A 12,559-nucleotide genomic window follows, 5' to 3' on the forward strand; every position below is an offset into this window, starting at 1 on the left:
CCTCATCCCTCCCTCACCCTATGTCCCCACCCTCTCCAGCCACACTGGCCTCTTTGCGCTTCCATGAACACACCAGGCATGGTCCTGCCTCAGGGCCTTTGCACTTGCTACGGCCTCTGCCTAGAACCTTCTGCCTGGATATCCATGTGGCTCCCTCACATCCCTCAAGCCTTTCCACTCTCTCCCTCTTCACCCCCACCCCCGTGGGCCAGCCCCCTTCCTCGCTCTCCCACAGTGGACTCTGAACGCCTGCTGGCATGTGCTCCACCGGTGCCCTTGCTCACTGGTCCATTCCCAGGGCTGCCTCATGGGTCTAGGTGAGAGAATCTATGCCAGGGTTCAGCTCGTTTTTTCTGTGAAGGGTCAGAGAGTGAATAGTTTCAGCTTCACAGGAGTGAGGTGTCTGTCCTCACTCCTCAACTCTGCCCAAGGGGCCCAAAAGTGGCTGCGGACAATCCCGGAAGGCAGGACTGGGCTTGGCCTGCGGGCTCTGGGCTGTCACTCTCTGCCCTATGCAAAGCGCCTACTTATTGCACACCTACTGTGTGCCAGGCCCTGGGTGAGCACCCCATACCCACAGATGCTTTCTAGACAGAAGAGGTAAGGAAACAGACCAAGGAAGTCATAAAAAGTGGTAAAAGTGTGATAAAAGCAGCAAACACGGGCGGTGTCAGAGAAGGAGAATGGAGAGACAGGAGCAGGGAGTGGGCTCACTGGAGACAGAGTGGTCTCGGGGGCAAATGCCAGCCTTGCAGCGACCTCAGGGCAAGAGCTTGGCAGGTCCAGAGCTGGAAGCTGGTGGGGCTGGGGCATGGGGATATGGAGGGGGTAGCAATGACGGAGAGCAGAGGGGTAGTGGGGGCCATGCAAGGTGCACCCCCGCCTGGCAGGGGGTGCACCTTATTCCTGGAATGGCAGAAATGCAGAAGTTCATGCCTGTAATCCCAGCACTTTGGGAGGCCGAGGCGGGCGGATCACCTGAGGTCAGGAGTTCAAGACCAGCCTGGCCAATATGGTGAAACCCCGTCTCCACTAAAAATACAAAAAATTAGCTGGGCGTGGTGACGCACACCTGTAATCCCAGCTACTTAGGAGGCTGAGGCAGGAGAATTACTTGAACTCAGGACACGGAGGTTGCAGTGAGCTGAGATCACGTCATTGCACTCCAGCCTGGGTGACAAGAGTGAAACTCTGCCTCAAAACAAACAAACAAAAACCAGAAATGCAGAACCCTAGGTTTTCCTCTGCACAAGCTAAATGCAGGAGGGACCACTAAGTGGTTTGCAAGATGATCGGGCCCAGGGTGGGGGCAGCAGAGGTTTCAGCGAGTGGGTGTGTGTTTTGGAGAGGGAATCCAGAGCAGCGGCCGGTGGGTCGGAGGCAGGGAGTGTGGCAGTGAAAGGGAGCCCTGGAGGATGGTGATGACCTCCATGGAAACAGGCAAGGCTCTGGGGCAGAGGACACCAAAGAGATTTGGGAGGAATTACTGTCAATGCCTAGTGTCAGTGCAGGGTCCAGCCCAGCTTCTCTGCCGGCCCACGAAGGATGGAGGATACAGCGGGCGCGGTGGCTCACGCCTGTAATCCCAGCACTTTGGGAGGCCAAGGTGGGCAGATCACAAGGTCAGGAGTTCAAGACCAGCCTGGTCAATATGGCGAAACCCAGTCTTTACTAAAAATACAAAAATTAGCCGGGTGTGGTGGCAGGTGCCTGTAATCCCAGCTACTCAGGAGGCTGAGACAGGAGAATTGCTTGAACCCTGGAGGCAGAGGTTGCAGTGAGCTGAGATTGCGCTATTGCACTCCAGCCTGGGCGACAGAGTGAGACTCTGTCTCAAAAAAAATGGGGGGATGGAAGATACACGTTCCATATGGAAAGGTGGCCCAGTGGGGGCAGGGCAGAGGCCCAGGTCAGGGCAGCCGGAGCACCAGGGTCGGTTCCCAACCTCCTTCAGACTCAGACATGCCCTGGAGTGAAGTTTCCATTGACTGGGAGAGGGAGTGAGACTCCTTCATGCACGTGGGGAGCTTGGGAGCCCACCAGATCAACCCCATTCTGCACCACATGGCCCACACCTCCTCTCAGCCTTGCTCCCTCCCTGCGTGCTGGGCTCCCGCCCCTGCCAGACCCCAGTGGTGGCTAGATGGTGCCAGGAGGGGAGAGGCCTGCTGCCAACAGTGTGTGCTGTCTGGGAGGGCCCCTGCCATGAGGCCAGCCAGCAGGAAGCGTGCGTCCTTGGAGCCTACTTCTTAGGACGGTGGGACTTTGACAAAGTCTTTTCACTTCTCCATGCCCAGTTGCCCCACACGTTGGAGTGGAGTGGATTATCACACCCACCTGGTAGGGCGCCATGAGCACTTGGGGAGACCTGAAAGATGTCAGGGCGGCATGTGGCACACAGGCACATTTGTCACCTGTCAAAGGTGGCAAGTCAGCAGGGCTTCCTGGGGGATGACCAGGGATGTGAAGGGCCAGAAGGGTGTCTGGGTACAAAATGAAGGGAGAAATCATGGGGGTCCTGCTTGGGGAGGAGGGAGCAGCGAGGTGGAAAGGACAGTGTGTGCAGGGTGAGTGTGGGGCCACATCACAGGAGCAGGCGGGAACCTCTGGACCACAGCCTGGATCAGGCTGCTGAGCTGGGGGGTGGATCAGTTGCTCTGGCCTTGTGGGTGGCGGCCTGGACAGAGGCCCTGGTTCGGCCTGTGCCCCAGGAGTGGCCCTTCCTGGGTTGGGGGGGTGGGTGGCGTTCCCTGGTACAGTCTTGTTGATTTTGTTCCCAGAGTTTTGCCTCCATGGGCAAGTTCCTCTGCTCTCTGGGCCTCAGCCTCCCCATCCATGCCTTCTAGGAGTTGGAATAGACTCTGGGCCAGGTGCAGTGGCTCACACCTGTAATCCCAGCACTTTGGGAGGCTGAGGCGAGCAGATCACCTGAGCTCAGGAGTTCGAGACCAGCCTGGCCAACATGACGAAACCCCATCTCTACCAAAATACAAAATTAGCCGGGCATAGTGGCAGGCACCTGTAGTCCCAGCTACTCAGGAGGCTGAGGCAGGAGAATTGCTCAAACCTGGGAATGGAGGGTGCAGTGAGCCAAGATTGTGCCACTGCACTCCAGCCTGGGTGACAGGGCAAGGCTCTGTCTCAAAAAAAAAAAAGACTGTGCAGTTGCTCCTGAGTCACCAGGAAGGGAGGCAGAGGAGAGCTGGCCCTCTCAGACGGTCCCAGGGAGCATCTGGTGCTGGGGAGAGGCGGTAGAGGGGCTGTGGGGCCCGGGCAGGGACAGAGGGGCCGGGTGGCTGGCTGTGTGTGCTCCACACCCACTTCCCCATGTCACAGATCAGGGCCACTGAGGTTCAGGGCGTGAAGTGGCTCAAAGCCATGTGGCTGGGACACGGCACACCAGGGACACAGAGCCAGGGCCGTGTGGCTCTTGGCATCTGTCAGGCTGAAGCTTGCCTGGGCCCACAGAAAAGAGAGCTTGGGCTGCAGGAGGAGTTGGATAGGGCTAGGTGGTATCTGAATTCCTCACCCAGGGATGCCCGGGAGTTGCAGGCAGCCGCACACCTACCGGGCCTCTAGCAGCAGCAAACCTTCACTGACGCCGTGTGTCAGTCAGTCTACAGGGGAGACAGCAGTTAAAGGCCTACCCCACACGCCTGCCAGTGCCATTCCTGCACCTGTGGGACTTCTCTTCAGTCTTTAGGGCCCACTGCCGGGGAAGGAAGGGCAGGCAGGAGGGAGGCAGGAGGGAGGGCGCATGAGCAACGTACCCAAGGAGCAGAGGGACTGGCATGGCTGTTTTGAAAGATAAGAGGCAGAGACTGGGATGTTCCAGGACAGAGGGAATCTGGTGAGCTAGTGAACAGAGGCCTGGAGGCAGCTAAGTGCTGGGCATGGGATGAAGGACCAGGTGTCTGGCATGGGTAGAGCCTGAGGCCAGGCACACAGGGCAGGGTTCTGTCCAGAAGCAGCCGGGGTCCAGCAGGAGTCCGGAGCGGTGACTGTGGGACAGAGGTTTCCGGGCTGCTGCTGTGGGCCTTCTAGAAGCCTCCTGCCCCCTCTCGGCCTTCCCTCTCCTGACAACTCCAATCTGATACCTACCAGGTACCGGCTTTGGGGAAGTCCCTTCCCTTCCTGGGGCCTCAGTTTCTCCTCTAGTCCGATGGGGCAGGGGCTGGAGGAGTGTGTCCTGCTCTGATATTCAGCACCTTTGCTCTTCTCTGCTTGGGCTGGAGGCAGATCCCATCCCACTCCCCACCCCACCTTCCCCTGAACTACCTTCCCTTCACACACACACACACACACACACACACACAGTCAAATCCAAGGGGGCTGGGGTCCTACAGTTTCCAAACTGGCTGGTCTCTCTAAGACAGGGTGAGAGAGGCACCCGGAGGGAGAGTACAGAAGCACAGGCTTTGCGGTCAGATCCCATCCCAGCCTGGCCGGCGTCCCTGGGACTGGGGGAGGCAGGGATCCCTGTAGCCGGGCCCACTGGGCTAGGCTCTGGGGAGCTGGAAGGGGCCTAGGGCCTGCACTTCCTGGGCTGCTTGCAGATGTGCTCCCAGTCGAGGAGGTGCAGGGCGCCAGCCTTCTCAGGAAGCTCTTGGCCCCAGAGGCTATGTGTGGGTCATCTCCCATCTCCTGAGCCGATGCAGAACAGTAGATTTAGGAACTCAGTGGTGGGGCAGGGTGGAGCCTGTTACTGGCCCACGTCCTGGAGGACGGGCTCCTGCCCTCCCTCTCTCTGGGTCCCCACTGCCAGGTAGAGGGTAGGGTTCTTGTCGTAAACCCCATGTCAGGCTGAGGCTGGCCTCCAGGCTAACGTTCCTGCCTTTAGGAGGCGTAGCCCCAGGCTCTGGGAGGGCAGGGGCTGTGCGTGTCCAGTCAGTCCGGAAACCAGCTTCAGCCTGGGATCCAGCCTCTGAGCCACTCCTAGGGGCTTACTGCCCCTCTGCTCGCCGGCCGCCCCAGCACACGCGTTTCCTGAGACCTACTGGTCTTCAGACTCCTCACAAACTCCTCATCAAGGTCCCCCTGGGAACTGAGGGGACAGAGCTCCACCTTTTAATCCCTGGGGAAGGGGCCAGATTCAACAACACGGCTTTTGGGAAGGGAGCCATTTTGGACTTTATTAGTAACAGTAGTGTCCCTGACATCCGCATGCAGCCTGCAGCTTCTCCATGGCCAGTTCTTCTTCCAGCCTCACAATGGCCCCCGAGATGCAGGCAGGCGAGTGGGGGTCTCATCCCCTCATCCATAGGCCACTGAGGCCCGGAGAGGGCCCTGCCTGAGGTCACCCAGGGAGTGGCTTGCTGGAGCCCTCGGTCTAACAGCGACCTCAGCTGTCCACACAAGGCCCTCTCCCTCCGCAGCTGGACCTGTACGCGGGGGCTCTGTTCGTGCACATCTGCCTGGGCTGGAACTTCTACTTCTCCACCATCCTCACGCTCGCCATCACGGCCCTGTACACCATCGCAGGTACGGCACCCACAGCAGGGAAGTCCAGCCAGGGGATGCGTAAAGGGGACAGAAGGGCACTTCCCCTACAGGCCCGAGGGAGCAGCCCGGGGCCGCGGGGGAGGGGGGTGGCCCCAGCAGGAGCCCTGGAAGTCCCTCCTCGCGCCCCTCCTCCCTGGGCCCAGGGCCCCTCCAGCAACCTTGCTTCCACCTGCAGGGGGCCTGGCCGCTGTCATTTACACGGACGCCCTGCAGACGCTCATCATGGTGGTGGGGGCTATCATCCTGACAGTCAAAGGTGAGGACAGGGTCTGTGGCCATGGCGGGCCTGTCCCCACAGCCAGCCCTGTGGAGTCTGGCACTGCCCAGCACTCTGCAGAATTCCTGCTATTGGGGCTCTAGGTGGCATCGCTGAGGGTGGGTAGGCTCAGGAGGTTGAGCCACTAGGCAGTCAGCCCCCTGCTGCCCCCCAGGGACTGCCCTGGCTGGCAGAGGCTACCCACCCCACTGCCCCGCTGTTACCAGCTCTGGCCCTGGCAAGGAGCTGACTCAGGAACTCAGGGCCAGCCACACTCACACTGGTTCAGCACTTGCCAGTGAGGTGGGGCTGGAGGCGGGTGTGAGGCACACAACCGGCACACCACAAAACTGCCTGGGCGGCTCCTCCAATTGTTTAAAAGCATGGACAAAATCCCAAGAGCGATGCTACCTCCTGCAGGACAAGGGCCAGGGAGGAAAGGAGAGAGCTTGGAGAGAGTGGTGATATTAGTCTGGAACAGGCAGGAAGCTCACAGGGCTGCCCAGAGAGTGAACTCACTGTCCCTGGAAGTATGTAAGCAGCGCCAGGAGGAGCCCGCAGAGTGAACAAATCTTCAAAGACTCATCCAGACTCATAGACCCTGTGGTTGAGCAGTTTCTAACCCTTGAATGGCACTTGTCATTCGCTCTGAGCCTCACATGAACTCTTGGTCTGAATACAGAGCCTGGCCTGGGATCCATGGGGACAGTGATGCCGGGGGGGACCAGCGTCCAAGCAGCAGGCCACCTCTTCCATGTCCCACTTGGAAAAGGCCAGGGAGTGGGCCTGGGGTGGGAACAGGGGTTTTCCCACATACAGGCTTCTCCCTCTCAGACCAGGGTCTCTGGTGTCCCTGGAACCCACCGCCTGAGAGGGATCCCAGCAGCCAGGCGCAGTCTGGAAGGGAGGCGAGTGACACCAACACAGACGGGCCAGGGCTTGGCCGTGCAGGGCCCTGACCCCGAGGTAGACAGGACAGTGAGGTGTTCTGGGCTTGACCCCGCCAGAAGGGCTGTGTGGCCTTGGTGGAGGCCCCACCCCTCTCTGGACCTCTGTCTCCCTTCTCTGTGCCTCAGGGAGCTGGGGCCACGTCACCACCAGCCACTCTCAGCTCTGCTAAAATCACACCCTTCAGGTGCCCCGGGTCAGGATGAACACTTTCGAAGCCTCCGGAAGGTCCTTGAATGCCAAGAAAAACTACTTTTGCTTCCTTGAATCGACAATCGGAAACCTGGCTGAGAAGCTTTGCCCAAGGCCCGATGGGTGTCCAGAGGCCAGCAGGACCCTGGGGTGCCCATGTGCAAAACACTCACTTAATAGTATTATTTTAAATACAAATAAAATAGTCATTCAAATTCACCTTTTAAAAAAAACCCTCTACCGTCACACCTTTCCAAACTGGAAATGATGAGGTGGGAAAACTCAAGCTTGATGCATCTGGAAGTTTCTTGTGAGATGAAGGCAAAGGGAGCCCAGGGAGTCAGGGCCCAGGCACACGGGAGCCCAAATACCAAATAGTCCCTGTCCCATCCCAACCCCTCCAGCTTTTGACCAGATCGGCGGTTACGGGGAGCTGGAGGCAGCCTACGCCCGGGCCATTCCCTCCAGGACCATTGCCAACACCACCTGCCACCTGCCACGTGCAGACGCCATGCACATGTTTCGAGACCCCCACACAGGGGACCTGCCGTGGACCGGGATGACTTTCGGCCTGACCATCATGGCCACCTGGTACTGGTGCACCGACCAGGTGAGTGCCAACGTCGCCTGCCCATCCCACCTTCCTGCTGTTCCAGCGGTCTCTGGCAGGCCCAGGCGGCCCATCTGCCCTCTGCACCATGAGTCTGGGCTGGGCCCTCAGAAGGTGTGGCTCCAGGCTGGAACAGGCTGCTAGGGGTCCTTGCGGTCCCGGGGGGCTTGAGCCCTCCGTTTAGAATCGGATGAGGCCCACTGGCTACCACCCGTCCTGGCCTTGAGGTGCTTCGACTGAGACAGTTTGGAGTACGGGATTCCGAAGGGACTCGGATGCTCCTCAGTGGCCCTGCCATCGGTCAGGGGGCGGGCGTTTCGGGCCAGTCTTGGGCTGCCAGGATCTGGCAGCAGGCGGGGTCCTTGGCCTCCCTTGGCCTGCCAGTGGTGGGGGCCAGCCACGGCTGGGCCTGTGTTTCTGGTAGACCTCTGGACGCCATCAGCAGCAGAGTGGTATCTAGGGGGTCCTGGGAGGCCATCTTTATCCCTAGTCCCTGAGGCAGAGACCCTGTGATGGTGGAACTGCTGGCCCTAGGAGAGAGAGAGCAGAGAGTGAGGCTGAACAAGAAGGGCCAACCCTGCCCCAGCACAAGACCCTGCCCAGCCACACGGGAGCCGGCAGACCTGGGTTCACCTCCTGGCTCTGCCATTCATCAGCGAGTGGGCCTAGACCAGTTGGTTTTTCTGTTTGTTGTTTGTTTGTCGCCAGGCTGGAGTGCAGTGACACCATCTGGGCTCACTGCAACCTCTGCCTCCCAGGTTCAAGTGATTCTCCTGCCTCAGCCTCCTGAGTAGCTGGGACTATAGGCACATGCCACCATGCCTGGCTAATTTTTTGTATTTTAGTAGAGACGGGGTTTCTCCATGTTGGCCAGGCTGGTCTTGAGCTCCTGACCTCATGATCTACCCGCCTCAGCCTCCCAAAGTGTGGGATTACAGGCGTGAGCCACCACACCCAGCCAACCAGTTGGTTTAATCACTCTATGCCTCAGTTCCTCCATCTGTAACATGGGAATAATCCTACCCTTTGTGGGCGTAGCAAGGCAGCTTCCTCGCAGCCCACGCCCCTGGCCTCCTCTATCCCTACACAGGCCTGGATGTGGTTTGAAATGGGCTGAATGGAGTTGTCGGAGGCAGTGCAGGGATTTCTGTTGAGTGCAGGAGGGTGACTCTGGCCCTGCCCCCAAGACCCTGTCACCAGCCCTCCAGGTGACCTCAGATGAGCTGCTTCCCGTCTCTGGGCAGAAGCAGATGGTGTCCTTGCTTTGCTTGTCCTAAAGGCCATGGGCAGCTCCAGGGAGCATGTGGGTGGGAAAAGGCCTGTGAAAATGTAGGCACAGGCCCCACAACTGTCCACACCTCTGGACCCAGCCCCAGGAGTCCACCATAGAACAAGGCAGCCACAGCCAGACTCTGTGGAATGAATGATGACAGTGCTTACACAAGCCTTTTCCATGTGGCCTCCGCAGCCAGCCCCATTCATAGGCCAGAGCAGTGAGGCCAGAGACAGAGCTGGATCTGAGCCCAGAGTGGAGTGACCTTCTCCTGGCTCCCGACTCGGCTCTTCCTCTCCCAAGCAGCACAGGCTTGGTCAGTATCTGGTCAGAGACCCTCCCTGGTTCCAACAGAAGAACTGGCCCCAGCTAGGAGCCTCAGAAGCTCTGGGAGGCTGGGCCTCAGTTTCCCCATCTATAACACATGGTCCTCAAGCAGGGCTCACAAGCTGCCCACATCGGCCATGCCCCATGTGAGGGCTTCCTAGGGAGCCTATGGGCTCACAGCAGGCATCTGCCTAGCTCTCCTGGGAGGGCTGAGGGCCAGCCCCAGTGGGCCAGGGGCTGGTGAAAGGTCGGCCATGGAGGGCATACAAGGCATGTGGTACCCTGCCAGGCTGAGCCCCTTTACCCCGGCCGCCTCCCACCTCCTCCCAATGCAGCATGGGCCTGGCCCGGCACAAGCATCTCTGGGTGCAACATCAGTTAGGAGATTTTCCCATCAAGGCCAAACGAATCTGCACATGTCCTGGCCTTGGGGTCAGGGTTGGGCGGGCCCCACTGCACAGATGAGGAGTCCGAGGCCCAGAAAGGATCACACAGGGAGGTGGAGGAGGGATGCCGCTGACCCCAGGTGGTCCGGGGCACCAACCAGCATCGGAGCCACAGCCTGGCCTCGGCCCTGCTTCCCATCGTCCTCCCCTCGGGCTGGGTCTGCCTGGCGGATGCCCAGTCTCGGTCCAGAAGCACAGGCACTAGTCCTGCTTGAGGTTCCTGGTCTCTGTGTGGCGCTCACTAACCTTAGGGCTTCTGGGGACACCTAGAGGTCTGACTCCACTTTGTTCTGTGGCCAAGGTAGCCCTCCAGGACCCCCGCAGTCTAGTCAGAAGGGAGGCAGCAGTTCTGTCACCCAGGCTGGAGTGCAGTGGCATAATCTCGGCTCACTACAACTTCTGCCACCTGGGTTCAAGTGATTCTCCGGTCTCAGCCTCCCAGGTAGCTAGGACTACAGGCACATGCCACCACATCCGGTTAATTTTTGTATTTTTAGTAGAGACAGGGCTTCACCATGTTGGCCAGGCTGGTCTCAAACTCCTGACCTCAAGTAATCCTCCCGCCTTCCCAAAATGCTGGGATTCCAGGCGTGGGCCATCTTCTGGCTCATCCATCCATCCACAAGTAGGTGGCATTTTTCTAACCAGAAACAAAACCAGTGACAAAGAGGCAGAGGGTCCAGTGGGCAGACCCCTGGCCTAGGCTCCCGTCTGGGCTCTGTCCCTGCCCCTCCCTGGGCCTTGGTGTCCCTGTCTGTGAAACAGGGCGGTGCACAGACCAGAAGGCCCCCTGGGGTCCTGCCAGCTCTGTCACCTGCTGATGCTGCAGCTCCAGTCCGAGTGTCCTCCCTTAGTCAGCAGCAGCTGCCTCCATCATAACAGCAACCACAGCTTTTGTGGGCAGCGTGCTGACTCCGATGGCCACACCCCAAAACTCACTCACTGAGAAAGGGACCTCACACTCACTGGAGGCGCCGGAGGAGCCAGGCAAGGCGTGGCCTGCTACAAGAGCAGCCCCACTTAAGTCCTTTCAACAACACTCCTCATTTTGCAAATGAGGGGCCTGAGGTGAAATGGCCACTCAGGGAGTGGGTGATGACCTCCTCGGGGAAGAGGGCCTGGCTGGGGCTGGACGCCAGCGCTGTGAGGTGGGGGTGAGCCGTGGCCTGCTGACATCTGAGGGGAGGACGAAGCCCTGCTGTCCGACACTCGGGGGTGGGAAGAGCCTCTGACCTATTCAGGAGGACTGGCAGGCCTCATAGCTCATGGAAACTCAGCCTCAGCTTCTCCACCTGGGGTGACAGCACCTGTCCCAGGCCCAGCTGCCATGAGCACAAGTTGAAATATGGAGGCACATGTCCCACCAAAGGCAGAAAGACATGCAAGACATGCAGGGTCTTAGAGAAATGCTTCTATCCCAAGCACCTAGATAGAACCACCATCTAACTCTCTCTTTCTTTTTTTTTTGTTTTTGTTTTTGAAACAGAGTCTCACTCTGCCACCCAGGCTGGAGTGCAGTGGCATGATCTCAGCTCACTGCAACTTCTGCCTTCCGGGTTCAAGTGATTCTCCTGCCTCAGCCTCCCGAGTAGCTGGGATTACAGGCATCTGCCACCATGCCCGGCTAATTTTTTGTGTCATTAGTAGAGATGGAGTTTCATCATGTTGGCCAGGCTGGTCTCGAACTCCTGACCTTGTGATCCACCTGCCTTGGCAGAATTACAGGCGTGAACCACTGTGCCCGGCCCCTAACTCTCTCATTGATCATTGTCCAGATGGGGCAATTGAGGCCCAAATTGAGGCAAGGACTTGTCCCACGTCACCACAAGCTGGCAGAGAAGCAGGAAGGACAGCAGCTTGCCCTGCCCCCAGAGGCCGCAACCCGCAGGCCCTCCCAGCCTCTGTAATCAATGTTTCCTCAACATCCACAGCTTAGGGGTAAATGCTGGGAGCTCTCTGGTAAACCAGCATGCTTGGAAAATAAGTTAAAACCACAGAGGCTTCCTGCTTCTGAGTTGCAGGTGGTGACTTAAACTGTGGAACCGCAAAGGAAAACTACCCGTGTTTCAGAGTCGTAGGTCGTACAACTTTGTGGACACACTAAAAACCATGGGAGTGTACACTTCGGGTGGGTGAATTCTATGGTGTGTGAATATCTCAATAAGCTGCTTGAAAAGTAACTCTTTTGAAGTAGCATCTTAATATCAGAGCTGGGAGGATCTCAGACACTATGGGTCCAAATTACTGCTCTCTCCTCCCATCCTACGAATCTGGAACGCCCTGGTTAGGATGTGCTGAAGGCTCCCAGAAGGGCCGGTGCCCTCAGGTAGCTTCTAGCCTCCCTCTGCTACTGAATGGCAAGCTTTCCCACCCCAGGTCTTAAAGCTCCTGAACTCTGCCAGCCATGCACACACAGTTGGCACCAATGTCTGCTCCTGGCGCCATGAATGTGCCAGCTCCTGTCATGAGGGTCCAGGAGATGAGGGTAGGGGTGTGGCGTCCCCGGGACCACCCTACCCAGGTCTCCTTTAGCCCTGATGATTGCCAGGGGTGGTGGGTTGGGCAGGATTACATCTCCCTTTTTGACAGGTACAGGGACCAAGTCCCTGGGTGTGAGTGTACCTTGGCTCCTGCTGCTTGGCCTGCCGGAGCGAGCTCTTCTGGTGGGTGGACAGTATCGGGGTTTGCGTGTGGCTGTCTTGGGCAGGTCGGGGGCTGATGGGACATCATTGTGCCTCATGCCCACTCCCTGAGGCCCACCAAGTACCAATTCTGACACAAGCGTCCCTCAGGCTCGGACTCACTCCCTCTCACACTCCGACCCCAGGTCATCGTGCAGCGGTCACTGTCAGCCCGGGACCTGAACCATGCCAAGGCGGGCTCCATCCTGGCCAGCTACCTCAAGATGCTCCCCATGGGCCTGATCATCATGCCAGGAATGATCAGCCGTGCGCTGTTCCCAGGTAGGATGGGCTCCGGTCACTGAGCCAGGCTGCAGGGCACCC

At 58.7% G+C, this 12,559-nt stretch overlaps 2 protein-coding genes across 4 annotated transcripts in view; one reads left to right on the forward strand and one right to left on the reverse strand.

Moving 5' to 3' along the window:
• The window catches only part of SLC5A10 (solute carrier family 5 member 10), a 70,072-nt gene that overhangs the window by 12,349 nt on the left and 45,164 nt on the right, over positions 1-12,559 (forward strand). For all 3 annotated transcript variants that reach the window (XM_064378250.1, XM_021674766.2, XM_064378251.1), the window contains exons 6-9: positions 5,376-5,481; positions 5,678-5,758; positions 7,303-7,508; positions 12,382-12,517. In XM_064378250.1, the coding sequence (XP_064234320.1) occupies positions 5,376-5,481; positions 5,678-5,758; positions 7,303-7,508; positions 12,382-12,517 (529 nt within the window). The remainder of the gene's footprint in view (positions 1-5,375; positions 5,482-5,677; positions 5,759-7,302; positions 7,509-12,381; positions 12,518-12,559) is intronic.
• FAM83G (family with sequence similarity 83 member G) overlaps positions 5,106-12,559 on the reverse strand; it is a 34,180-nt gene continuing 26,726 nt past the window's right edge. Inside the window, exon 5 of the mRNA XM_012472083.3 lies at positions 5,106-8,038. Coding sequence (XP_012327506.2) covers positions 7,649-8,038 — 390 coding nt within the window. The 3' untranslated portion in view covers positions 5,106-7,648. The remainder of the gene's footprint in view (positions 8,039-12,559) is intronic.

Source organism: Aotus nancymaae, unplaced genomic scaffold (genome assembly GCF_030222135.1).
Source record: "Aotus nancymaae isolate 86718 unplaced genomic scaffold, 86718_ANA_hifiasm-v0.15.2.pri h1tg000018l, whole genome shotgun sequence".
NCBI lineage: Eukaryota > Metazoa > Chordata > Mammalia > Primates > Aotidae > Aotus > Aotus nancymaae.